This window comes from Lissotriton vulgaris, chromosome 10 (genome assembly GCF_964263255.1).
Source record: "Lissotriton vulgaris chromosome 10, aLisVul1.2, whole genome shotgun sequence".
Lineage (NCBI taxonomy): Eukaryota > Metazoa > Chordata > Amphibia > Caudata > Salamandridae > Lissotriton > Lissotriton vulgaris.
The window spans coordinates 249,714,589-249,739,739 of record NC_141698.1 but is presented as its reverse complement, the minus strand read 5'-3'; the positions used below and the strand labels follow the sequence as shown (position 1 = coordinate 249,739,739).

The window sequence follows — 25,151 nt, the reverse complement described above, 5'->3', positions numbered from 1 at the left end:
CTTTAAAAGGCAAGTGTCTTCCCGTCAAGTGGTAAGGAAATCCCAGCTGGGCCGACCGCTTGTTCTGTGCACTCACTATGTGCTCTGATCTGTTCCAGTTGCCCACTTCTCCACAGCTCGTCTCCACTCTGTGTACTATAAATTAAGTGGCACCCCCCCCCCCCTATTTTACTTTGTGTGCACAGCAAGAGAGCTTGCATTGGTGTTGACCATTTGAAAGGTTTTAGATGTATAGAATACACCAGTCGGTGTGCTTTCCACGCTGTTCTATTGATGCCAAGTGAAAGTCTATAAACGGCCCAGTGTGTCCTTCCAGTGACAGGGCTTTGAGGTGTCGCTGGCACGGTCTGCTGGCACGGCGATGCACCGGGGAACTGCATTCGAAGGAAAGCCCTCTTCGTTGGCTCTGCGGACGGGACGCGGCGCTCCTGGGCTCGCATTCCTCTGCTCTCGGGGCTGCAGGCAGCCCCGTGAAGTGTTTGCGGTGGGGAAGCCCAGCCTGCGCCGCCATCTTCCCCCCCGTCGGTGCCCAGTGCTGCCTGCAGCTGCCGCCCGCCCGTCCGTCCTCCCTCCCACCGCAGTCTGGGCCGCTCCGACCCCCCCCCCCCCCCCCTGCCCGCCCGGGACTGTGCATGAAGGTCTCTGTGCCGGCGGGGGCCGGGGGCTCTGCTCGCCAGGGCCCCTGCACCAGGAGGAGTTGGCAGGCTGCACACTCGGAGCAGTAAAATGACTCCATGCTGCTCCTCCATTTTTTTATGAAATCCGCTGAGTGGGAAAGCAACAGGAGCTGGAAGCGCCTTTCCTTGGAGACCTTCGCCGTAGGTCCGGGCTCCTGAAACCTTTTGTTTTGTGTGTGCATGTATTAATGTTTGCTGTCCTGTAGAAGAAGTGCGGGCGAGTGATTTCGCCAAGAACGCGTAAGACCGCTCAGTTGCATTAGAGACTGTTCCGGATGGGCGGGGGGTGTGTGCCAGGCATGGCGCAGCAGAGAAAGTTTGTGAGTAAACACTTCTGTGGTGTTTGCAAGAAAAATTTGCCTCGACTGCGGGCGACGATGGGTGAAAGTATTCGAGTTTGTTTTCCAACTCGTTCCTCTGTTTCAGCAACTAAATGGCTCCAATTCTATTTTTCATCTTTTAAAAAAATATTTTTGTGTTTTTCCTGTCTCCGTCCCGAAGTTGCCAGGTCAGACGTCCAAGTCTGCTCTGTAAATAGACCTTTGCTTTTTTTTTTTGTCTGTTTGTTAGTGATTGCACAATAAAAGGGTTTATTTGGCGAGGACAGAGCAGTGACAGGGTCGAGCGAGGGCAGCTCGGTAACAGTTGAAGCTAGGAGTACTGCTCCGGGGGGCTGCGCGGTAAGGGGGTGCTTCTGCTCGGGGGGGTGGAGCAGGAATGCTGAGGTTTGAGTGGTTGGGCGTAGGAGAACGGTGGCTGCCCGGCCTTTCTGCACACAGCAGTGGTTGGTGTTCTGCTGGGTGTGTGATGGTTTTGGTGGCTTGCGCTGGTGACTGGGGCTAGTGAGGGAAGCTTGGCCATTCCAGGGTTAATGCTGACTGCTGAGGCGAGTGACAGGCATGGAATAAACAATGGCGGTTCAGGAAGAGTCGGCTGCGGTGGCTGACCTCTGTGAGAGCCGTGGTTGCTGGCCGGGCATGCAGGACGAGCACTTCATGTTGTTGTGAGGGACAAGGGGATTGCCTGTTATGAGCAGTGATGGAATAGTGGGGACGTCTCTGGCTAACGGACCGAGATTGCTGGTTTTAGATTGAGAGAGCAATGACTGCTGAGGCCTGGGCCATAGAGTTGTGATTGCTGGGATGGGGGCGCAGCACTTGTTGCTATGGACGATGATCAGTGACTGCTTGGGTGCAGGAGGTAAAATATGAACTGGATATGGGCAGAGTCTTCCTGCTGAGGTTGGAGTGAGTATAATGGTGGTTATTGGACCTCAGGCTGTTGAATGTACCCGTAACTGGCGAAAGATGGAAGGCCAGAATCTACAGTTGTTGGAAGTAAAGTGTATTGAATATATTCTGCAGATGTCAGAGTCTGGCATGTGTAACATGCTAGGCTAGGTGGGGAGGGGCAAGGAGGTGTAACCTGCCAAGGGATATAGTTCAGTGTCCCAGGCTTCTGAAATCTCCGGTACCAAAGTGAGATCCAGTTCCTGTAATTTCATTTGGTGTGACCTAAGCGATTGTTGATCGCAGTTAAATTGGGTAAAGGGTCAGAGTTGAACTCTCCTGACTCCTTAGTTATTGCTACTGACTCAATGGTTTTGGCTCGGAGGAAATATTTTCCACAAGACCGTGATTGGTACACAGACAACGGAGCCACAGCCCATTGGACTAGACCTTGTGGTGATCTGACGCGTTCCATATACTTGCTTGGTGTTTACTTCTGTGCGTTCAGATTGGAGCCTGGTATCAAGGTGCATACAACCTCGAAGAGATGGCTCTGTAGTGCAAAGCCAGTCATAGATGCTTTATCCACAGGCAACAGCTAATATGATGACCTCACCAGCTTAGAATCCGCTCGGCAGTCGCCAGTCCTTAAGCCCAATAGTCTGGGCTGAGTCCATCTTGCTTTTCTGTGAGCAAATTATATGAAGACTGGAGAACATGCAACTGGCCTTCAAATGATGAATCCTGCTCCTTGGGGGGAGTCTAGATGTAGAAGGACCTGCAAGGCATTGACCAAAAGTATAATTGTCATTTAATGGTGGTGGGACTGAACAATGCCCCATACAACGATTGTTGTTTTGCGCCATACCTTGATTGCTCGATCTGCAAAGTTCATTAGATGCTTATTTCCTACTAGACTAGGGTGGCATTGGAGCACTTACAGAGAACAAGCACTGTATATGAGAGCAAGGAAACCCAAACCTATTGAAAGCTGCCAAGCTGTAGACATTCACAGTATTCTTTTCTATCCAGTATGTTCATTTGGTATTGCAGACAGACTGTTTCTTAGTGGGACTATTTGTTCTGCCTCAGTTTTTGCCTCTCTCCCATTGGCTGGCTTCCTAAACGGAGGCCAGCCATTGGAGGAGAGAGCCGTCCCTCCGAATAGGCTCCGTCTTTTTCGGATTTGGGGGCGTAAGTTTTGCTGTTCTTTAGACAGTGACGTCGCCCGTCACTCTGGACAGCAAAACCACGCCCCCAATCCGAAAATTTTCAGAAGCTTGAGGCCGCCATTGTTGCCCGATCACGTCTGGCCCTTGCATCCCCGCCGCCTGCCAGAAGACTGCAGTGTGCCTCTTGTATCCGAGATACTCAGAGCCTCCTCCTCGGCCACTTTCCCACTTTTTCCAGAGCCCCCGTTCCTTTTCTTTCTCCGAGTCTCAGTCTACGTCTCACCTCCTAGCCCCCTCTGCCTCACAGATCTGTTCCCTTCCTGACCGGTCTTACTGCCTTCTTTCCGCGCTCCTTTCGCTCTCTGCCTGTCTCTCGCTCTCCCGCTCCCTCTCACAGCCCACCGCCTCACTCACACGTGCCTCAGCCCCGTCCCTCCCCTAGAAGCAGCGGTCGGAGGCGCCGGTAGTGCGGGCTTTCGTCCACCACCGAGTCTGGGGAGGGAACGGAGCCGTCGCTGGCCGCAGCATGAGGGGGAACCAGCAGCAGGGAAGGCGAGAGGCGCCCACCGGCCCCCAAACAAGGCGCTAGCCAGGTAGGCCTGATGCCAGCCCAGATCTATGCGTCTGTAACTGTCTTTAAAAGCCAAATCAAGACAGTGCATAGAAGTATTCCATGTGTGACAGACTCCAGAATTCAAATTAAAAACAGAGGAAAGGACTTGAACTTGGTAAATGTATCGTATTGTGATGTGTTTAAAGTATTGTATTAATGATTATTTCATTGTACCAAAAGTCTGCCCCGAGCACACAGTGTGCTCGGGGCGGACTTTTGATTTGCAGTCTCTCCTTCTGTCCATGGCACACCATGTCTTAGTCTCCTCTGTATTCCACGTCTCTTCAGTGTCTTCCCGAGCCCGTGTCTCACTGCATGCTCGGTGTCCCCCATGTGTCTCTTCGTATATATCTTCCTTGGTCTGTGTTTGCCTCGTCCCAGTCTTTCAGTATCCCTGGTCCCTTTAGTTTCCCAGTGTCCATGTCTACATTTGACCTGATAACATAAGGATGAAAATGTCCCTAGAGTACAAACTAGTTTCCTGTTAACACCGGTACTGTGTGGTAACACCTCACCAGCGCTGTGCGGTAACACAGCACTAATTAAAAGTGAATCCCCGTGGATTGAGAATTAACAGTGCGGACCATGATTTTCCATGTGAAATTGTGTCAGGCAATCCCTAATTCCATGAGTATTACTGCTCACGTTTACCACTCGCTTGTTACAGGTGGTAACTGGGAGCGGTGGATGTGGTGCAGGGTGGGCGATGCGGACGATGTCCACGGGCACAGCAGGCAGTGGCGGGCGGGCAGGGGGGCATTCCATGCTCCCTCGTCAAGCTATAGGAAGGGGTCAGACGGGACCCGGCATTCAGGCCTGGCTCCGCGTGCATCCAAATCCACGTCATTTTACAAGAGGGATTTTCGAACCAGTAAAATATGTCCGGTGTCCCCTCACCTGGAACATCTGAATGTAGAAGCTCAAGGCCTATCGTGATCGAGTGGTGTGTATTTCACCCAGAAATACCGCTACACCTGGCACGTAATCGGGTACTTGGTGACATCCTGTGTTTCTCTCCAGTGCTTTCATCTCATGACGCCCCCATGTCCTCTCGAAGTATCCCCAGTGCTGTTTTGAGTCTCACTATGTCTGCTAGTGTTGTACTGGGTCTTTCCTGAGGTTCCCCAGAGCGTTCTCTGTCTTGTCAGTGTATCCCCATGTCAGCGTCTCCCTGTGTTATTTGTTTCTCCGTGTTTGTATCTCCCGTGTCTTGGTCTCTCAAAGAAGGTGTCTCCCCATGTTGATGTTTTGCTGCATCTCAGTGCCTGATTTGTAAAACAATCAGTGCCAGAGCTCTAAGTTTGACTCAGAAGGCCACGTCCAGAGCTACGAATATCAGAGGGGCCGAATACGAAGAAGGCAGACTACATCGTCTCGATTCAACCTCATGCTTTTTTTTATTCACCCCCATACACTTGTGCCTTAATATCTCACTCGTGCACGTTCTTTTTTTTTTTTTTTTTTCCTCCATTTTCACTGTTTTCTCTTTTACTTTCTCATTCCATCTGTTGCATGTTTTTGATGACTCTAATTCCTGGAATTCCCGCTGCCTGTGAGAAAGGCAGGCCCGACCCCCTGCCTGACTTGATTTAAACAGCCCGGTGTGTTTTCTCCCCTTCTTCCTCCCGTGAATAAAAGATAACCTGACAATTCCGTCAGGCGAAGCAGCCAGACGATGCCCAAGAAAACCAGCAGCACAGCGAGGAAAAAGGCTATAAAAAGAGAAGCTTTGCACAAAAAAGCTATTCTACTCGCTGAGCAGTCTGTGGATTTCTAATTGTGACTACCATTTTTTTAATTAACAAAAAAATCTTTTTCTGCTCCTTTTGCGTGCGAATGATGGTGGATTTCTTTTAAGACATTTTTTGCAAAGCACACAATCACTCTCTCTCACTACCTCACAACTTCACTCTCTCTCTCTCTCTCTCACTCTCGCTCTATCTCACTACCTCACTCTCTCTCTTTGTATCTCACTAACTCTCTTTCACTACCTCACTCTCTCTCTCTCTATCTCACTACATCACAACCTCACTCTCTGTTTCTATCTCACTACCTCAGAACATCCCTCTCCCTCACTACCTCACTCTTTCACTACCTCACTCTCTCGGTCTCTCACTACCTCACTCTCTATCTACCTCACTCTCTCTCTCACCACCTCACTCTCTCTCTATTTCACTACCTCACTCTCTCTCTTTGTATCTCACTAACTCACTTTCACTCTCTTTCACTACCTCACTCTCTCTCTCTATCTCACTACATCACAACCTCGCTCTCTGTTTCTATCTCACTACCTCAGAACATCCCTCTCCCTCACTACCTCACTCTTTCACTACCTCACTCTCTCGGTCTCTCACTACCTCACTCTCTATCTACCTCACTTTCTCTCTCACCACCTCACTCTCTCTCTCACCACCTCACTCTCTCTCTATTTCACTACCTCACTCTCTCTCTATCTCACTACCTCACTCTCTCTCTGCTAATGCAATAGGTCTCGCATATGCAAGCAATTAAGCTATTGCCAATATAAATGACAATGCCATTTATTTAGGGATACAAAATAAAGAATGAGCAATGCCAATAGCTCTACCTATAATATTGCCGAGACCATTGCATTGTAAATGCTTGTCTTAATATACATTTTAAAAAACCAGTCATGATTCCAATAACATGCACATTTTCAAGTATTTGTAAGAATAAAAAGGCCGGACGACATTTCTGCTATGCTCCTTGCTTTAAAAAAGGGATAATCCATCGTGCACGTTCATAAGCACAACATTTTACAAAAAAAGAATTGCATGCATTGTAGTTTGGGGAGATAGATTATCACACGGACATGGGCAGCACACGGACATGGGCAGAGCTGCCTAGACCAATCGTTTGTGGCTGGGAAAGATACTAGACGATAACCAGTCAAACCTGAACCTGGTCAGGACATATCTATCGTAACCACCTAGGCACCATACTAAGTATGGTTGGATAGAACTACAGGCCATTGCCATTTGGTGCCGAAGCACGGTGCTACTCAATGCCACTCTACATCACTCCACGCCCCACTTCATGCCACTCTACACCACTGCACTGTATCCGAGCAGCTCTATTTTAAAGTCCATGCCGTGCTGGAACTGGATGTACATGCACACAAGGGAGCACATGTTGTGCTCCCCTGGGTGCATCCACATGACGTGAGGCACTAGAGGGCCCTGTAGACCATCATGAAATCAGTGGGGGTGAGGAAAGACCGAATATGCTTGACGGGATCACGGCGGTCCCACCAAGCATATTGCTGCCTCTTGACCGCCGCACCACCGACGGGGAATGGCAGTTCCCTGGCAGAGTCGGCGGTCCCAAGATGACACGACCACTAATGTCGTAATGTGGTGGTCACAAGACCGCCACCGCTGCCCTCACCATGAGTCTAGCAATCCGAGGACCGCCAGACTCTCAATTGGCACCTTTATGTGGATCACTGCCACAATATTGTGGTAAACCGTGATGTTGAAAAAAAAATATTTTGTCAATAATATCGTTTGCCACAATATTGTGCTCCAAAACCAATAATTGTAAGTACAAATATATCAGAAAAAAAATATTGTTGACACTAATATCTTTCAAAAATAGTTACAAATATAAGTTTTTTATTTTAGGGTTCAAATTAGTAAATGTTAAATATTTTAATATATAAATTAAATATATTCCATTGATACGTAACACTATAAATAAATATATACTTGTATAAACAAGCAAACATGTGTTTGTATATGTGTGTGTGTGGAGTGTAAAAAAGTATACAAATATTTTTACATTTTATGCATTTTTATATATTTTACATTTATTGTCATTAACAAAAGATATATCACATCATTAGAAAAATATGTAATTTATATTGTATAAATGTCAATATAAATGTTTATATTTGTGGTAATACATTTTAAACTTTTAATAAAATAGAATGTGAAGTATTTTATAATTATGTTACGCTATATAAATATAACATACATAATAAAACCATAAAAGTATAAACAGGAGAAAAAATATATTAATGTTGACAATAAATAAAATATAAAGAATTTAAAAATCCAAAAATCACATTTAAAAAAAAAAAAAAAGTAAACATCAAATGTCAAAATAAAGTCAAATAATAGAAAAAATCAATTAATGATCTAAAATCTATTTAACCAATATCGTGAAAACTGTTGGAGTCCAAGAATATTAAATATACTATACCTACTCTAGTTTAAGCAACAGCAGGGAAAGTGTTTAACTTCGGAAGGGTACAATTTAGTATTCCCACTCTAATCTGTGAAACAGTAAGGAAAATGTTGGACTTCGGAGGTATAAATTTACTATTTCCTCTTCAAACAGCGCAACAGTAGGGAAAGTGTTGAACTGCGAAAAGCTACATTTTGCTATCCCTATGGCACTCTAAGCAAGAGTTGGGAAAATACTTCATTTAAAACACATTACATATATGAGTAACCCAATAAACGTAGTAAAAACATGAAACTCATAATAAAAAGAAAAAATAATGAGCATAAAAAATGTACGTATATGTGGGTTTAAAAAAAGTTTAAATCAATTGACATAGTTGCTATTCAGTAATAATTATCAATGGATAAATACTTGTTATTAATTTCTCACCCTGTACCCCTACAAAACTAGCAGCACGCATCAAGAATATAACTAAACAAGTAGCTAGTCCATAATTTACATATTTAAAATGAATTTAATAATTATCATTTAATTGTTAATTATTTCTTTATTTGAGTGTAGTGTTCGCTTAGTGTTTCTTCTTGAGATTTCTTCGGCTGATTCTGAATTTTGACCCTTTTCATTTGTGATCTGTTTGGTACGGCATTTCGACGTGGGTCTCCAGCGGAGCCGTCCGGTTTTGCAGCCTTTTTCTTCTGGATCTATCGGAGCTCGAACTCCCCGGTTTATCTGTTTTAGGTATTGAGTATTCGTGTTTTTAGTATGTTTCATTTCTCCACTTTGTCTCAGCTCCTCCAGATTTAAGTGGTGGTCTTGAAAGTTAAAAAATCGGGCAATCAGTGGACTCGGCGGGGCACCGGGCGGCAGCCAGAAGACCGGCATTCTGTGGGCTCACTCTACTATAAAGCGGGGTGAGAACTCTGCGTTTGGCAGGGTATCCTTAAGCCATGCAAGCAAGACCGTCTGTCCCCTCCGTAAATCCAATGAAGCGGAAGTTATCCTGGCGGGCCCTGTTTTCTGCGTCATCCACCTTCCCTGTCACCTCTTTCATTGCAGCTGACAACCCTGTGACTTCTTTCTGCATGGTGTGTGATGCATCCTCCACTTCCGCAGTGCTATTTTCTGCTAGGGTCATCCTCTCGGAAAACGAAGACAGGCCCTGACGCAACAGGGACACCTCCGAGCACGCACCTGCCATCTTTCCCTCAAGAGCCTCTCCGGAGGTCTAGATCATCTGTATTGTCCGGTCCTGGTGTGTCATCTCCCTCTGCTCCCATAGTTGGAGGTATTGCTTTCGTGTAGCGATCCATCTTCTCTTGACTTGTCGGTTTAGGGTCTTTGTCTTTCGTCATTGCTTTGATCAGTGGCCAGGTCCCTGTTTGGACTCTTTGTGTCTTGTGGTGGGTTATTGTCCCGGTGGTCTATGCTGGCTTGGCCTTTGGGTGAGGGCACTCTTACCTCTTCGCAATGTTCCACTGCCTTATAGAATCCGGGTCGTGTATTTCTCTCACTGCTCGGGGGTGGATTGCTGGTCTATGATCCCTTGGCCTGCTTCCAGCCCCCTCTGTATGTTGCAAAATCAGGGTTGGAGGAGGGGACCCTGCAGGGGGCATTTTTGGAAAAGTCACCAGTCCTCGAGGTCTTAATTTATGGCCACATGGCCTTCTTCCCTGAGTGTTCCTCCTTTGTTATTGTCCTCTTCCTTTTTTCTCCGCTGCTGTGATCAATGACTGGGGCCCACGTTTTCAGGGACAGCCCGCAGACCCAGTCACTCCACCGTCCAGCCTCAACAGTCCTTGAGCAAGCCCCCTCCGTGAGTATTCAGGCCATGGCTCTCCATACTGGTCGCTCAATGTCTGTACCCCGCCGACATCTTGTGTTGCTATAATTGCTCTCGGCTTCGCTGACCTTGGACACTCCTCACAAGTTACATGTCGTCTTTTTCGTCCTTCCGCTGCAGCCGCTATGTGCTAGGGGACATCAGGCCCCCTTCTTGGTCGATCAATGGGATCACAAAGGCAGGATTAACACCAGGATTAGTTTGGGGCTGACAAACACCCTCTATGCCACTCCATTCTTCTCTTCACTGTATGCCATGCCATTTGATTACAGTCTTTTCCACTCCACTCTGCATTACTCTATTCCACGCCACCTCACTCTATGCCACTATATTTTACACCACTGCAGTCTACTCCATGCTGTTGTACTCCACTCCAGCCGACTCTTTGCCACTCTATTCCACGCCACTCTTCGTCCCTCTAGTCTGTTCCACTCTGCTTCACTCTATAGACTGCACACAATGCCACTCTGTCACTCTATTCTATTGTACTCTACTCCACTCTACTCCAGCCTACTCTTTGCCACTCTTCTCCATGCCACCCTACTCCACTCTGTGCCATTCCTCTCTACAGCACTCCACACCACTCCATTCCACTACGCTTTATGCATAAAGAAGAAAGTGGGGTCCCAAACCATGTTTATTAACCAATGCACTTTGCATATACTTTTTAGACCGACATAGCGGCAAAATAACTGAACTGATTTTTATTAAATTTGGCTAGAGTATAGATTATGGTGTGGAAAGTCCTTTTTCTTATTTGATCGAAATTGGTGCAGTATTTCTTTTTAGTAATAATGGGCAAAAATGAGTGATATATTAGTCCTCAGTTATAGAGCGTAAGCAAAACCTCTTAGTAGACCTATATTGCTTTTAACAAGGCATTGAATCCAACAGTTATTTTCATATACAGGGATGCTATAGATAGACAAGACTTTAAAGCATTACAAACATATTAATAATGTTATATGTTTGTAATACTTTAAAGTCTTGTCTATCTATAGCATCCCTGTATATGAAAATAACTGTTGGATTCAATGCCTTGTTAAAGGCGATATAGGTCTACTAAGAGGTTTTGCTTACGCTCTGTATTTTTGATCTCCCTCCTCTTGGCCTACAACTAACTGGGAGAGCTCTTTCTTATAACTTGTAACATATTAGTCCTCAGTTTACAAAGGTAATTTTGCTGTATACCGCTGTAAATAGCAATAACAAAACATGATAATATAGGCTAATAAAAGTCTTTACAAAATAAAAAGGCAGCCAAATTGTGTAGGCCACACTGAAATGAGGCACTATACCAAAATCAGAATAGCTGGAGAAAAGTATTTGAATTGCTGTATATTTGTTTTTAAAAGTTTTCAGAGTACCAAAATACTTCCTCTAAACTATCGAGGGAGAGCTATACCAATTGAATAATAAAAAAAAACGACAAAAGACACTCGATGACACGCCACTCCACTATACAACATTTCAGGTTACTCTACGACACGCGCCGCTACTCTACGACACGCGCCGCTACTCTACAACACGTGACTCTACTCTAGGTTATGACACTCCACTCTATACGCCACTGAACTCTACCCACCTCCACTGGAAGTCTCTCACAGATATGCAAGTCTGACATGCCACCCCACTCCACGGTAATGGAATATATATTCACTGAAAAAGCAAAGGTTCAGAGACGTAATAGTTAGGCTCACATTTCACTCGTACAGAACCAGTGTTCAGCAGTTGTTGTTACTTGAGCTAACAATAACGTATGCCCCGCATTTCACTGCTTAGCACTTTGCATCTTACATCCCTCATGACAGGGTCAGTGACATCAATGATGACATCCCGAATGACTTCATCCACAGAAGCACTGACGCACACACTCTAAGCCCTATACAACCTCTCATACAACCACTTACTCATCCATAGAGCCACTTAGGCACCCATTCGCTGACTCATACAGGCACTCATACAACCACTCACTCACCCATAAAGCTACTCATGCAACCACTCATTCGCCCTTACAAGCACTCACACACTCACACAACCACTTACATACCCATTCACACATCATATAACCACTTTTGCACATCCATTCACTCACCCATGCATCCATTCACAGACACTTACTCTACAATAGAGTCTCACACAGAGCAGCTCACTTAACGAAATACCCACTCACACAGCCAGCCACTCACACAGCCAGCCAGCCACTCACTCACTCAGCCAGCCACAAATTCATACAGCCATTTAGGCACCCACTCACTCACCCCTACTGTTACTTACACACCCATACATCCACTAACTCACTCATACAGCCACTGACGCACACACCCAACCCACCCCTCACTCACAGAAATGTGGGTTCTAGTTGGCAGTGGTCTGCACCCTGTCCAAATAGGGACCCTCACTCTAGTTAAAATAAGGGAGTCCCACAGCTAAGATAACCCCTGCCCATGTCCTTGGTAACTTGGCATGAGCACAGTAACACAGTGAAAACACTACCAGTTTAGAACAATGTTTCTCTGCATGAGACTGGACTACAACTACTAAAATCCAACCTACACAAGCCAAAATATCACTTTTAAATGGTTCAAAACAGTTCAGTTCATAGTAAAGTATGGATGCGTCACTTTTATCATACCATACCTGGGGTGGGTTAAAATCAAAGAGGAAAGCAGGTTTAGGGGAGGTGAGGTGCCAACAAAACAAGGGATGCATTGATTCCTTTCTCCCAGAGGAGGTGATGCTTCAGTTCCTTACTGCCAAGGGAGGTGATGCATCGGTTCCTTACTGGAGTGCAGGGTAGGTGATGTGTCTATTCCTTACTGTCAATGTAGTTGATGCGTCAATTCCATTGGTTCATTACTGATGGACCACGTCTATGTTTAACTCTGCGCACACAGATGATGCGTCGAAAATCCAGATGTACTGGGTCGATCCTGCCGCAAAGTAGGTGATGCATCGGTTTCTTCAGTCACACAACAGCGTATGCATCAGTCAGAGTGGGCGCCACAGACGTCGGTGATGCGGTGCTTTGGCCTCAGGCTGCAGTGATCTTTTAGCCACCAGCAGGTGCTGCGCCAATTCTTAGGTCGCACCGCAGCGATTCATTGGATTTTCAGTTGTGTGGCGGTGCTGCATCGGGGAAAACAAGCTGAGAGTTGATGCATGGCTTTTCTTGGATCTTTAACAGCCAAATCACCTCCAAGGGCCCACAACTAAAAATGCTACCAATGGCAGGTTAGAACTCCCAGCAGAGGAGTTCAAGGGGTTCAGATGATGTCTTTGATGACCCTGAGACTTCTGAACTGGAGGCAAGCAAACACAAGCCCCTGGAGAACTTTGAAAGCAGGATATAGAAAGCAAATTCCAGTTCTTTCACTCCCAGATCAGGAGCAGCAAGCAGCAGGCCAGCAACAAGCAGAGTGTCTGTTCCCCTCCTACAGCATCCTGCTCTTCTTGACAGAATGTCCTCCTACTCCAGAAGTGGTCTAATTTTTAGAGTAAAAAGAACATTTGATTGACAGAATGCAGAACAGTGTCAAACATTCACCTCAGTAGCACAGCGATCTGGGCTGAAATCCATTTCTTTTTTTAGGTCTCGTGGCGAAACAGCGCGTCAGCGCTGTGTCCGCCAGGAGATCTTTTGTTACTGAGTGTGCTTCCCAGGAGACAGCACCTGGCCGCGCGCATTTCGCCAAAGGCGATCGGCGCAGGCCACGCGCGCGCGCGAACGCGCTCGCCGTGGCTGTCTCCTGGGAAGCTCAAACCTACACAGGCACACCTCCCCCTGCATGCATGCGCACACACATACACAAGCGCACATACACGCAAGCACGTGCACACACATACAGAGACCCCTCCCCCCGCTGCGCCACTGCATACATACATACATACAAGCGCACCACGCACGCACACACACACATACAGAGACCCCTCCCCCCCGCCGCCACTGCATACATACATACAAGCGCACCCCCCCACCAAGCCCCACTTACCGCCATTGTAAACTTCTGCAGCCTCCGCGGGCTCTCCCTCGGTCATGGGAGCCCCGCGTCACCAGCACTGCTTCTCTCCGTGGGCGCGTGCTTTCGAAGGCGGAAGTCCCGCCCCACGGAAGTCCCGCACCACGGAAAGTTTCGGTTTCGCTCACTTCGCCCTGCCGGACTAACCATGCTGGCACTGTCAGATTGCTTCAGGTAAGGCAAATTAAGCTTTCATTGTGGATAATTTCGAATTTAGTTACTCCCTGATGATTTAGATTTACTAGTGATAACATTAATTTGAGTTTTCTTGACACCCTGTGTATGCATGTAGTGTCCCCTTTCTATGTTGCAGGAGCAACTGGTGAGGGTGTATGATGTGGTGCGGGTGTAGGTAGAGGGCTGATATGTTTAGTGCTTGTGGCCTTGTCCATCTTTCTGTGCTTGGTTTCCAATGCCTCTTCAAAGGAAAGTTGTCTTTTGGAGGGTCGGGCAGCAGCATGAGGGAGACTTGTAATGATGCACCAGTGTCAGGAATGATCAAGATGTGCTTCCGTATAAGATCAAGTACTTCTGTAGTTTCTAAAGCACAGGTTCCATAGTCTTGACCTCACGTGGTGGTTTGGGAGATGGAAATGTTTTCCGCACTGATTCCGAAGTTTTTGGTGTCAAAGGTTTGGAAAGCAGCTGGTTTCAGTGCAAACATTGGCTGGCGTTTCTACAGCAAATGTTTTGGCTCTGAAGGTCGACTTTGCTCCGAGGCAGGAGTGGGAGTCCTCTGTGATTTTGTTTTGCTGCCGAGCTGGGGCTGGGAGTATCCGAAGTAGTTGTTCAGGGCCGACTATGGCCTAAAGGCAGTGGTGTCCCGGGAATGGTTTCATGTCTCTGTCTTAGACAGTCTGTCGACCCTTTGTGGTGGTCTTTTGGGGTCGATGCTGAGCTGGGAGGGGCACTGTACGTGTGGCTAGTTGAGCCGGAGGCAAGTGTTGCTGCTCGATGTGAGAGCGTGAGATATTGCCATGGGAGAAGGGTTTATCTGCTGGCGATGCTTCTGCCTGGATATTGTCATGGAGGTCTTTGGATCCGAAGAGGTCTGAATGTGTTGTCCATGCTCCTTCGATATATCTCGTGGAGTTGAGCCCGACAATGACAACCACTAAGTGTCTTCTTGGACCTGAAGGAGCATCAGGCCTCGCAGCTGGCCTCATTGTGATCAGGGCAGGGGCACAAATTAAACACATGAGGAAGGTCGGTGTGGGGAAACCTAGCGTGACACAGAGGACAAAATTGAAAAGGCATCCATTACATCACCAAACGAACAAGAAGCTGGTGAAACACCTAAGGATGAAAATCACCTCTCCAAAGGGCGATGGTCCACAAGGAGCTGCAGTCGACGCAAGTTGCCCCGACGATGTTAAGTCGTTAAATAGAATCGCAACAAGTGAAAGAGGACAGTGATCGAAAATAATTTAGACAAGGATTTTGTATAGGCCTAGAAAGCTACAGCAGGACGGTGTCGAACCGGAGCAGAAGAGCACACGTCTGAACTCTATGGCGGAAGAAAACACAATAGAGTTGATGACCATGCTATTGCCAGCAACAGAAGGAGTCTCAATACTATACCTCGTGACTCAAAGGAAGTCTTCAAATAAAAAATACTTGCACACATCCAAACCCAACAGTAGAAGGTAGACTTCTGCTAAGTATGTGTATCTACAGCCACACATGCTTCAAATACAAACACACACACACCTATCATATATATATATATATATATATATATATATATATATATATATATATATATACACGCTATATTGATATATTAATACAATTATATGGGCTTACATACATTTCTTTACTTACCTGTGGAGTAGAAATGTAAAAGCAAGCAATGTAAAGGCCCTACCAATGTTTTAACAGGCAATATAAAGCCACTTCCGATATAATGAATCCCAATGTAATGGACTTAGATGTCCTGACTAGCATTCACGCCAGATATATGGCCCTTTTGATCTACTGGGATTAAAGTGTAAATGGTGCAGTCATCTGAACTCTGGCTGTTCTGGTGTGGGGGAACTGCTGTTAAAGAGTGGGGTGCATAAAACTAGTTGTGTTGGTGTAGTTTCGATGTCCCCTAGGGGTAGTTTGGAAGGTCCCTCTTCCAGCGGACAAATTTGCCACTGCTTAAACCAGAGGAGTTTCTCACAAATTATAGACAACTTTTCTTGTGCATAAGTGAGCTGTCCCCGAACAGAAATAGTTTGGATGGCTGAATGTCATTTAATTAGTTATTTTAACTGGTCTATTTAATCAGCATGTGATTTCAATTTGTTTTCTTTGCAATTAGTTTTTTTTTTCAATTCCTGTTGGGTATATTTTCATAACAGCACCAATACTCTTGCACACACTCTCACTACTCACCAATTCAAAGTTTGCTAAAAATTTTATGCAACACATTGTCATACACAATGCCAATAACTCAAACTTTAATGCTGCGAGACCTATTGCATTGTAAATGCTTGTTTTTTTTTTTGTTGCTTCCATCCCATTTCAGTTTAAACATAGCCATATGCAAATCAGTCTTCATCCTGCTCCCCATGGGAACAGTCCAGTCCGAACTGCCAGGCCAGGTCCTCCCTGGACTGGAAACAAGCACACAGCTGGATTGCCGAGACGTGGTCACAGGCCACGGACCCTTTCTCCACCACTTGCAAATGTGCGTCCTGGAGCACTGCTGCTTGGGGGAAGAAGTCCTCTTTAGTCCTGAGGCTCTTGGGAGGCAAGAAACCTCATCCGCCCACCCCCCCCCCCCCCCCCCCCCACCCAGCAGTGCTCAGAGAGGTGTATTAGCAGAGTGGTGGAGAGAGAGTGTGCATGGCCTCCGACAACCTCTCAGCAGTTCCACTGCATGGGGTTTAGTGGAGGCAACCGAAGTCTTGCTGTCCCCTAAGGACCATCCACAGCCAAGGGAACATAATCCTCCAAACAGCATCAGGTGCCTTTGTAGAGTGGTGGAGAAAGGGAGCTGGGCCTCCGGCGAGCTTTTTTCCTCCTATTTTGTGGAAAGTGGGCCCGTGGTCCCCGCTAGATGGATCTCCTAGAAACCTTCAGCACAGCAGCTGAAGCAACAAGCATTGGCATAGCTAATAGGCCTTTGGGACCTTATAAGTGTTTAGCCATTCAACACTTGATATTGTTGCACCAAGGATATTGTGCTGGATAGCTAAACAATTATAAGGTCTCAAAGGCGAGGCCTATTGGCAATGCTAATGCTTGTTTTTAAAGGAACCAAACTGAAGAAAAAAGGGTAATCTGGCCATACAGGCTGTAGCCAGGCAAGGCTAAAAACGGACACAGAAATCTAAAAAAGCTTAAACTTGGCAGACCCTACACACTCATGAGATTTGTGCGCAAGCAAAACAGCACCCATCTTGCATTTACAAATCCGGATTAGGGCTCCCAATTTTAGAGTTTTGTTTTTTAATACATTTCCATTAACCAATATAGTATTGTTATGGCTCTTAAGTTGAAATGAGTATATTTCCACATGAATTAAAACAAATGCACAAGCATCCTTTTCAGGGCAGTCTTAGAGCATCAGTGCTGTACAGCCACATTCACATCTGCTGCTGCATAAAATGCTGAAGGAAATGGCACATATTCAAGTTTTTTTTACTCCTCTCCCATTCTGAGCAGCTTGTGGTCACCTTGCAACACTGACTGACACCACAATTGGGTCTAGGCTCTGCATTTTTCCATTTCTTTCACCCATTAAATGCAGACAGCAAACAGCTCGTTGTCTTGGCACTGTTCCCGGCCTTTGTATTCAAGGTGGCCGGAGATAAAATTTGTGTCAGAAATCACAACTAGGGAGGTGATTGACTTCCTACAAGAAGTGTTTCTCAGGGAAGGGTTACCCAGTACCATATTAACTGACAATGGTGTGCAACTCTGCTCCAAAGAAATGCAAGAGTTCCTGGAAAACAGTGGGATTACACACAAGAAGTGCCCGCTATATCACCCTGAGACCAATGGGATAGTTGAACGATTTAATAGTACCATCAAAGAAGGGATCCAACTAGCAAGGGCTTGTGGGTTGGGGGTGGAAAGGTGAGGTGATAAAACGTCTGGAGGCCTACAGGCTTACCCTTCACCAAACCACGGGTGTCATCCCTTTTGAATTATTGAGAGCGAGAAGACCAAACTCAAGGCTGGTACCAGGGTGGATGGGGAGGCACAAAGGTTGGATGGGTCACTGTAGAGAGTCCAAGTGGTGCGACAGAGAATGCAAAGCTGTGAGGGACAGAAAAAACTAGGTTTGATAAACTCCACTCAGATAAAAAAGTTGAGTTTAAAGTTGGTGATATGGTCAAGATTAAAGCACCCACTGACAGAGCAGTTTTTTCTGAGTTTTCTAGACCCACTAAGATTGTGAAAATATTTAATAATGCTGTTAAGACATAAGAAGGGAAGATTTGGAATTTGGGGAGGGTGGTGAGATATATCACTCCCACAGCACATGACGATGACAGGTCAAGGGGTGAGCATGAATCACACTCTTAAGGGAGACTCATCCGAGCCGAGCAATTTGGGACGGGCCAACTTTATTCGCAGGTCGAGCTGCAGGGAGGTTATCCGCCCCAAGTATTTGGAGCAATATGTCACCAAGTGAAGATCTCCCTGTTGCTTGTGGTTTATGTATCATTTTCCAGTCACTATGTGTATTACACTGTATTGTTATGCTCTGTATTATTTTGTTCTTGTGTTTTGGAGGGAGGGGGATGTGTGGTATCTTCCACCCACGGGAGAAGCTCACTCCTTTTCCGCCACTCCCTGGCAGGCTGACTCTTTGGTTGGCACCACTGTGACATCATTTAGAATGTCACAGCAGTGAGCGTTCTAAGCAGAGCGCCCGGTGAGGAGAATGATCTGACAGAGGCCGGCTGTGGCTGGGGTCTTTGTTCCTGGTATCTTCAAGAAATTAAACTACCCTTGTTTAATGCTATACCGCCTCCTGTGTCCAGATTATTACGGACCTTTCACACACCTTCCGTGTCAAGACATTTTTTTTTCTTTAGCTATGTGTAGTGGGTCTGAATTGGTTGGGGAATGTTTAGTATGTTCCACGTTAGGAATGCCGGCTTTGTATTCTGTCTAGAGTGTACGTTCCCGAGGATTTCTTCTGCTGTGTCAGTTGGACGATCCTGGTTCAAGGGAACGTACTGCTCTGCGCTGTGGCTGAAGATTTATTTATTTATTATTTATTTAATGGTTTTGTAAAGCGCGTAGTAACTCAATGAGCATCCCAGCGCTGACCTGCTTCTCCAGGGGTTTCAGCCGTCTAACGAGATTATGTTTGAAGATTATGTTTGAAGATCGGATTATCAATAAAAGTTACTTGACAAGAAATCCTACCTGCTTTGTCTGGATTACCTCTTGTTACATTATGCTGCACAGCATCAGTTAAGCTGGGCATCTAAAACACATTCTCAAAGCAAATAAATCCTAAAGGCGCTTCTTGTTGGCTTTGCCAATGCACTTTATTTTTTCCATCTCCTCACTCCCCTACATTCTGTCCGTTTACTGCTGTCGTGTCACTTCAGGTACAACGTGAGCAGTGATTCTGTTGTATCTTTTCAAAGATAAGTCATGGAGGTAATCTTGTATTTGCTAAGTCTGTTGAGCTGTCTTCTGAACTATGTCCCAAGCGTTCTGCATGTGACTATTAACAATGTAATTTGGTCGAGATCTCATAGCTTCTTTGAGCACTTTTGTTCGAGTCCCTGATAGCTCTGCTGTCTGGTCATGTTGATGTCTTGTTTGTGTATTGGGTGGATGTTCTTTCTGCTGAACTTGAACTCGGTTGATTTTTACACTGTAGAAGGAGCATCATCCGACTGCAATGTTTTCATGAGTGATCTCTGGTTCGTAAGTAAGATCATTTTTGTCTTTTCAGTGATTCTACCTCCTCCTTGGTAGAGGGTAACCACAACCTGGGAACATTTATGCAGAAATACTTGGTTATGATAAGCTTTAGTGAGGCTGCCTGTATAGGTTTAGGGAAGTTACCTCAGGGCATTGACTTTCATATTTTCAATAAGCAATAACTTCTGGATGCAATATACTTGCAAGGAATGAAACCAAACCAGCCACAGATTAAAACAAAATCTGTCTGAGAACTTTTTGTTTTTCCACATTCTAAGAGCACAAGAGTGATCTTTTATCATATAAAACGTTTATTCAGTAAAATATTTGAGGTGTCCTAGCACACAGCAAACGTGTTACCAATATGCTTTTTTTCACTGAAATAAATTTCTCTTTGTAGGAAGTTTGATGCTGGGAACAGAAAAGAAATAAACCAGGTACGAGGAAGTAGTGAATCATAATTTAAAGGCCATCGCACATCCGTCTAACGTCATTCGACCACCGATTTTACCGTAGTCTGACTGTTACTACTCATCAGATCAAGTATCCTCTGTTGGCCTACAACCCTCAAGTGACATATCTGTAGGCAACAGGACTTTAGGAACTGTGCTTGAAATGGAGCAGCGGATGGTTGGCAGGGATGCTGGCGAGGGCTGTGTCGGGGAAACGGCAACGATTCTGGGACATGGGGGCGCTGGGCAGCTAAGGAAGGCTATCGAGCAAGAGGAAATCGCAATTGCGGAACTGGAAATGCAGTTGCGGGAGGCACAAAGGCACACACACCATCTGCGGCTTTGTGTGGCAAAAGAAAAAGAGGACGACCTAAACAACTGGCATCAAAACCACAAACAGCCAATCTCGCAAGAGAAACAAAGGGTGAAGGGCAATCCAATTCAGTTGTGCCCGGAGAAAGGACATCCGGTGGAAGATAAAAGAGATGGGTGTCAGCAACACAAATCTCCTACATCTTTGGATCGTGAAAAAAACAATGGACTTGACCTACCTCTGCGCAAGAAGAGAGGCAGACCGAGGAAAGACCAAAAAGACAAACCTCCGCAGAACACATTACCGCTGTTGCAAGATCTACCAAGGGAGTTTGCGCATGCCCTGCAACTGTGCCAGGAGCTTGAAGAGAAAGAGATCCACCATCATCACAAATTCCCAATATGTCAGGACTTTGAAAGCGACAGGGGGCTTGATCTGCAACTGGTCCGAGAGAAAGAAAAACGGACTGAAGATGAAAAGGCGTGGCAAGGGAATCGTGGCCTCGCGATGCAGCCAGGGCATGAAAAGGACAGCAGGCAAAAACTGCACCTCTGCCCAGAAAAAGGTGAAATGGATATACCTGGTCAGCACAAACGCCAGGTGTGTCCGCGGCACCAACGTCCATCGCGTCAGAAACTTGAAAAAGAGAAAAGACCTCCATTGCATTTGAGCAAAGACAAATACATAACTAATGTGGTTCGGCCACACAAACCGGAGATGTGTAGAGAGAGTGGAGGCCAGCCACAACTAAATATCCCATTAACAGGAAAAGAAGAGCTGAATGACCAAGAAGTAATTCGAATCACTGAAAAGATTAGGGTGAGTTCAAAGCATGTTACATTTGTCTGCTTATGGCCTGATTAGAACCGAATGGAGATGTTCTGTACTGGCAATCGTGAACCTTGTGGTTGGGTCATTGCTGATCTGTTTAATGGGTTTTGTTTTCAATGTTCGTAGAGAAATCAAATGAGCAAATATGGCTCTGGGAGTGTCCTCACAAGTCTTTAATACTCTGCTGTGCTATCAAGTAGAATCCTAATGCTAAGTGGCAAACATCGAAATATATAATCTCTTAAAACTCTTAAAACTCCTATCTACCTAAATGTTCAAGAAACTAAAAGCATACACCATTGCTAGTATGACCTGAGGGTTAAGTGGAAAACCTTGCCATTGACAATGTTGACGGCCAGAAATAACTTCCTTGTGTGACATTTCGACATAGTTTGTTAATACCGAAGACAAGGGATTCCAAGATCAAGACCGCCTTTGTTGATATGTAGGACGTTTTCCAACAAGTGCCGGTAAGGATGGGTGCATATATGTATCTATATCAATAATAACATTAAGGTTCTCTTTTACTACTACCTAGGCAATTCATGATTTTAAGGAAAGATATGAATGCTTGAATGTTGCAAGTTCTAAGCTCTTTAAGACCAACTGCAGTACATTTTGTACTGTTGGTATAAAATTAAATGCCTTTTAAGTGGACTCATTAGCCTAATCTGCCCACCTCTAAATATCTTGAGCTGGCCACAAATGAGTGTTTCATGTAAACTGCAAGAACTTAAAAAAAGGACATTTTTCCTGTGGAAAAGAGGGTTGTTTTCTATTAAATTAAGGTCACATTGGGATACAGTAATCCCTCAGAGGTCACTGTGTTGCTTTTTCTTTGTAGAAGAAATATAAGGAAGGCACATCAGTTCCAGCAATTCTCCAAACATATCTAATCGTTCTTCCTATTGTACCCTTGTTTCCGTAGAGCAGGGGCCTGAAAGTTATTCTGTAATAAGAGCTACTTGCATTCGATGAAAATCACCCCGAGCTACTAATATTTTTATTGTTTTAACAGTGATTATATCAGACTAGATTACATTAATGACCTCCACAGAGAACCACTAGAGAGTGCCAGAGAGCAAACTGAGACGCTGGTCAGAAACGCCAGATCGCCATTCGGTGCAGACGCCGGAGTGGGCTGCCACGAGGGAGCTGCGAGCCGTGCGGACCAGACGGACTAGGCAGCGGGTTGAGGGTTGCAGGCTGAGACTGTCTCAGCGATTCTCCTGGCGCTGCAGAGGTTGCGGAGGTGATCGTGTATTGTGTATCTCACCCGCTCACCCGTTCCGTACTTTCACCCGACCGGGAGGCGGCAGGGATACGCGCCCGCACCCGCACTAGCCATGAAGGTGCCGTAGAGGTAACCCGCCTGCACCCGTGCTTGTACTTGCCGCTACCTGCATCTGGCATCTGTGTCCACCCCTGTAGTCTAGACCAGAGAGCGGACCTACTCCCGGATCTGCCTGCCTGTAACCCGCCTGCCCTCACTCCAACACCCCGTCCCGGATCAAGCCCGGATTAAACCCGCACCGGAGCCGCGGGAGAGTGACGCTGAGCGAGTTGGGTGCTGAAGCTGCTGAAGCAGCAGTGGGGCTGCTGTGGGTCTGTGAGGTCGGCCCCCCTTTCAATCTGCCTCATAGCTGCTAAGAATTTCAACCATTGCTAGGCAGAAAGGAGGCAAGGCGAGGGCAAGGCAAGGCAACTAACTTAGCATCTCCAGAGAGCTGCGTCCCTCACACAGTATTGAAGGATCCTGCAGAGGGGTGCCGTTAGCAGTAGTACTTAGCCATTTGCTGACTTTGTTGAATTAATTGGAGCTGATAGTTCACTCTGCTGTCTCAGTTTACCGTGCCCGCTGAGGAGGTGACAAATCGTGGTGTTCCCTGATAACTAGGACCTACAGCGGTAGCCCGGGACTACGAGGACCAGCATTCCCTTGATCATCTACAGCTGGTGCCTCTTCCCGGGCGTGACCCACTTCCTCCCTCCGCTTTCTTCACAGCTCGTGGCCCCCGCTCTTGTGGTGCCGTTTGCAGCAGTACTTTGCCGTTTGTTTACTTTGCCGAATTAATTTGTGGAGCTTGCAGGAGATTCCAACCCCGTGGCGGCAGAGGAGGTGAGAGGCGCGGCGTACGGGACTGCGAGGACCAGCATTCCTGCAAACACCAACAGCTGGTTCCTCTTCCCGGCCGGGCCGCGCCCCCTCCCAGTGTCACGCCCCCCTTGCTGTACTTTACCTCTCGCGGGAGCCGCTCGCTAGAGGTGTTTGTTACCGTCTGACTTTGCTTTCCGCTACAGGAGTAGCACACTTGACTTTTTGTCACCCTTGTGGAGCTTGCAGGAGATTCTAACCCCGTGGCAGCAGAGGAGGTGAGAGGCGCGGCGTACGGGACTGTGAGGACCAGCATTCCTGCAAATACCAACAGCTGGTTCCTCTTCCCGGCCGTGGCCCGGGGCGAAGATCGGGCCCTCTGAGGCCCTCAGAGACCATCTGAGGCCGGTCGGCCCACCCCATTGACGCTTCCTTTCCGATTCGAATTGTGTACTAATTTCATTTTATCCCCTAGTGGTGACTATATTTGCATTAGTCCCCGTTGCTAGACAGGGGTCGACGCGTGGCCGTGTTAGGTCACTGCGGATCGGGCCAACCCTTGGACATAGTGGTACGTGACCCCTTTTCACGGAACTTTATGGGGATTGTGTTGTAAATCATTTGTGTGCTCATTTTCTGCTCCCCGCTATTTTGTGTTATCCATAGCGGGTTGGTCAAATATATTAGTTATTGCTACACTTTTCCCATAATGGTAATGTCTGTGAGGCGATTACGCTCACAGACTAAAGCTAAAGCAGCAGACTCTGTAGTACCCCACAGTAATTCTGGTCTGAGTAGTTTGGACTCTTTAGTACCCCACAGTAATTCTGGTCTGAATAGTTTGAGTTCTATCAAACCTCAAAAAACCATTAAACGTCATAGACGAGGCGCACATCTGTCTTTATTAAAATCCTATCCATCAGTAAAATCAATTTTTTCAAAAAAAGGAAGGAGTTATAAGTGTGGTATGGGGCAAAATAATGGCGATGGAGAGCTGGACGGGAATTTAATGGTGGGGTCAATGGACTTAGATGACATAAAAGAGTTAAGCCTGGATGGTAGTACAACAGGGCGCGAGACTCTCTACCCTGTTGTTACCATTTTAAAGGGGAATGGGTGTCGTAGTAAAATGTCGCCCCCTTTGGTAGCTAGTTTGAAAGATATACAGCATGTAGTAAACGAGGAAAATAAATCTGTGACGGAAATGGAAATGGACCATCAAAAATCAGAGGTAAAAGAATATGCTGAGGGGAAAGAAATTGAAATCAGGGATGTTGTATCATATTCTCCTTTAGCAAACTTAATTACCTACATGGATAATAGTAAAGATAATGTAAATATTACACATAGGAGCCCGAGTGATTGTTCACTATTAAGGCTAGTTGGTGCCTCTGAAAAATTAGAAGATTTGAAAGAATATAGTTCGGAAAATGGCCAGGCCAAACTCGAGGACTACACCGTCCCGGATTTAGCAATCCCACTAGAAAGGAACGCTGATCGAGTAAGATATTTAGAGAAATTGTGTATGCAGGGTGGGGGTTTAGAAGGGCTCCCAAATAAACATCTATTGTCCACCAATATAGGAACGCAAACTAACATGCCCATCCTGTATAGTAGTACTCCTACAGACTTGTCTATGATTTCGGACTTACAGGATCTATCAGGTGTAGACCCTTTATTGACTTCTGATAATGAAGTAAAGGTTCCCGTACATTCTTCGACACTAAATGAGAACGTAGGGGTAGATGGGTTATTAAGTACATTCTCCAATTTAGAAAAAATATTATTTGCAATTTTGTCTCTTTTGGAGAAAAG

At 46.1% G+C, this 25,151-nt stretch overlaps 1 protein-coding gene across 2 annotated transcripts in view; it reads left to right on the top strand.

The window, feature by feature from the left end:
* The window catches only part of LOC147685051 (uncharacterized), a 248,479-nt gene that overhangs the window by 11,155 nt on the left and 212,173 nt on the right, over positions 1-25,151 (top strand). For both annotated transcript variants that reach the window (XM_086940935.1, XM_086940936.1), the window contains exon 2: positions 20,046-21,229. In XM_086940935.1, the coding sequence (XP_086797061.1) occupies positions 20,261-21,229 (969 nt within the window). In that variant the 5' untranslated portion in view covers positions 20,046-20,260. The remainder of the gene's footprint in view (positions 1-20,045; positions 21,230-25,151) is intronic.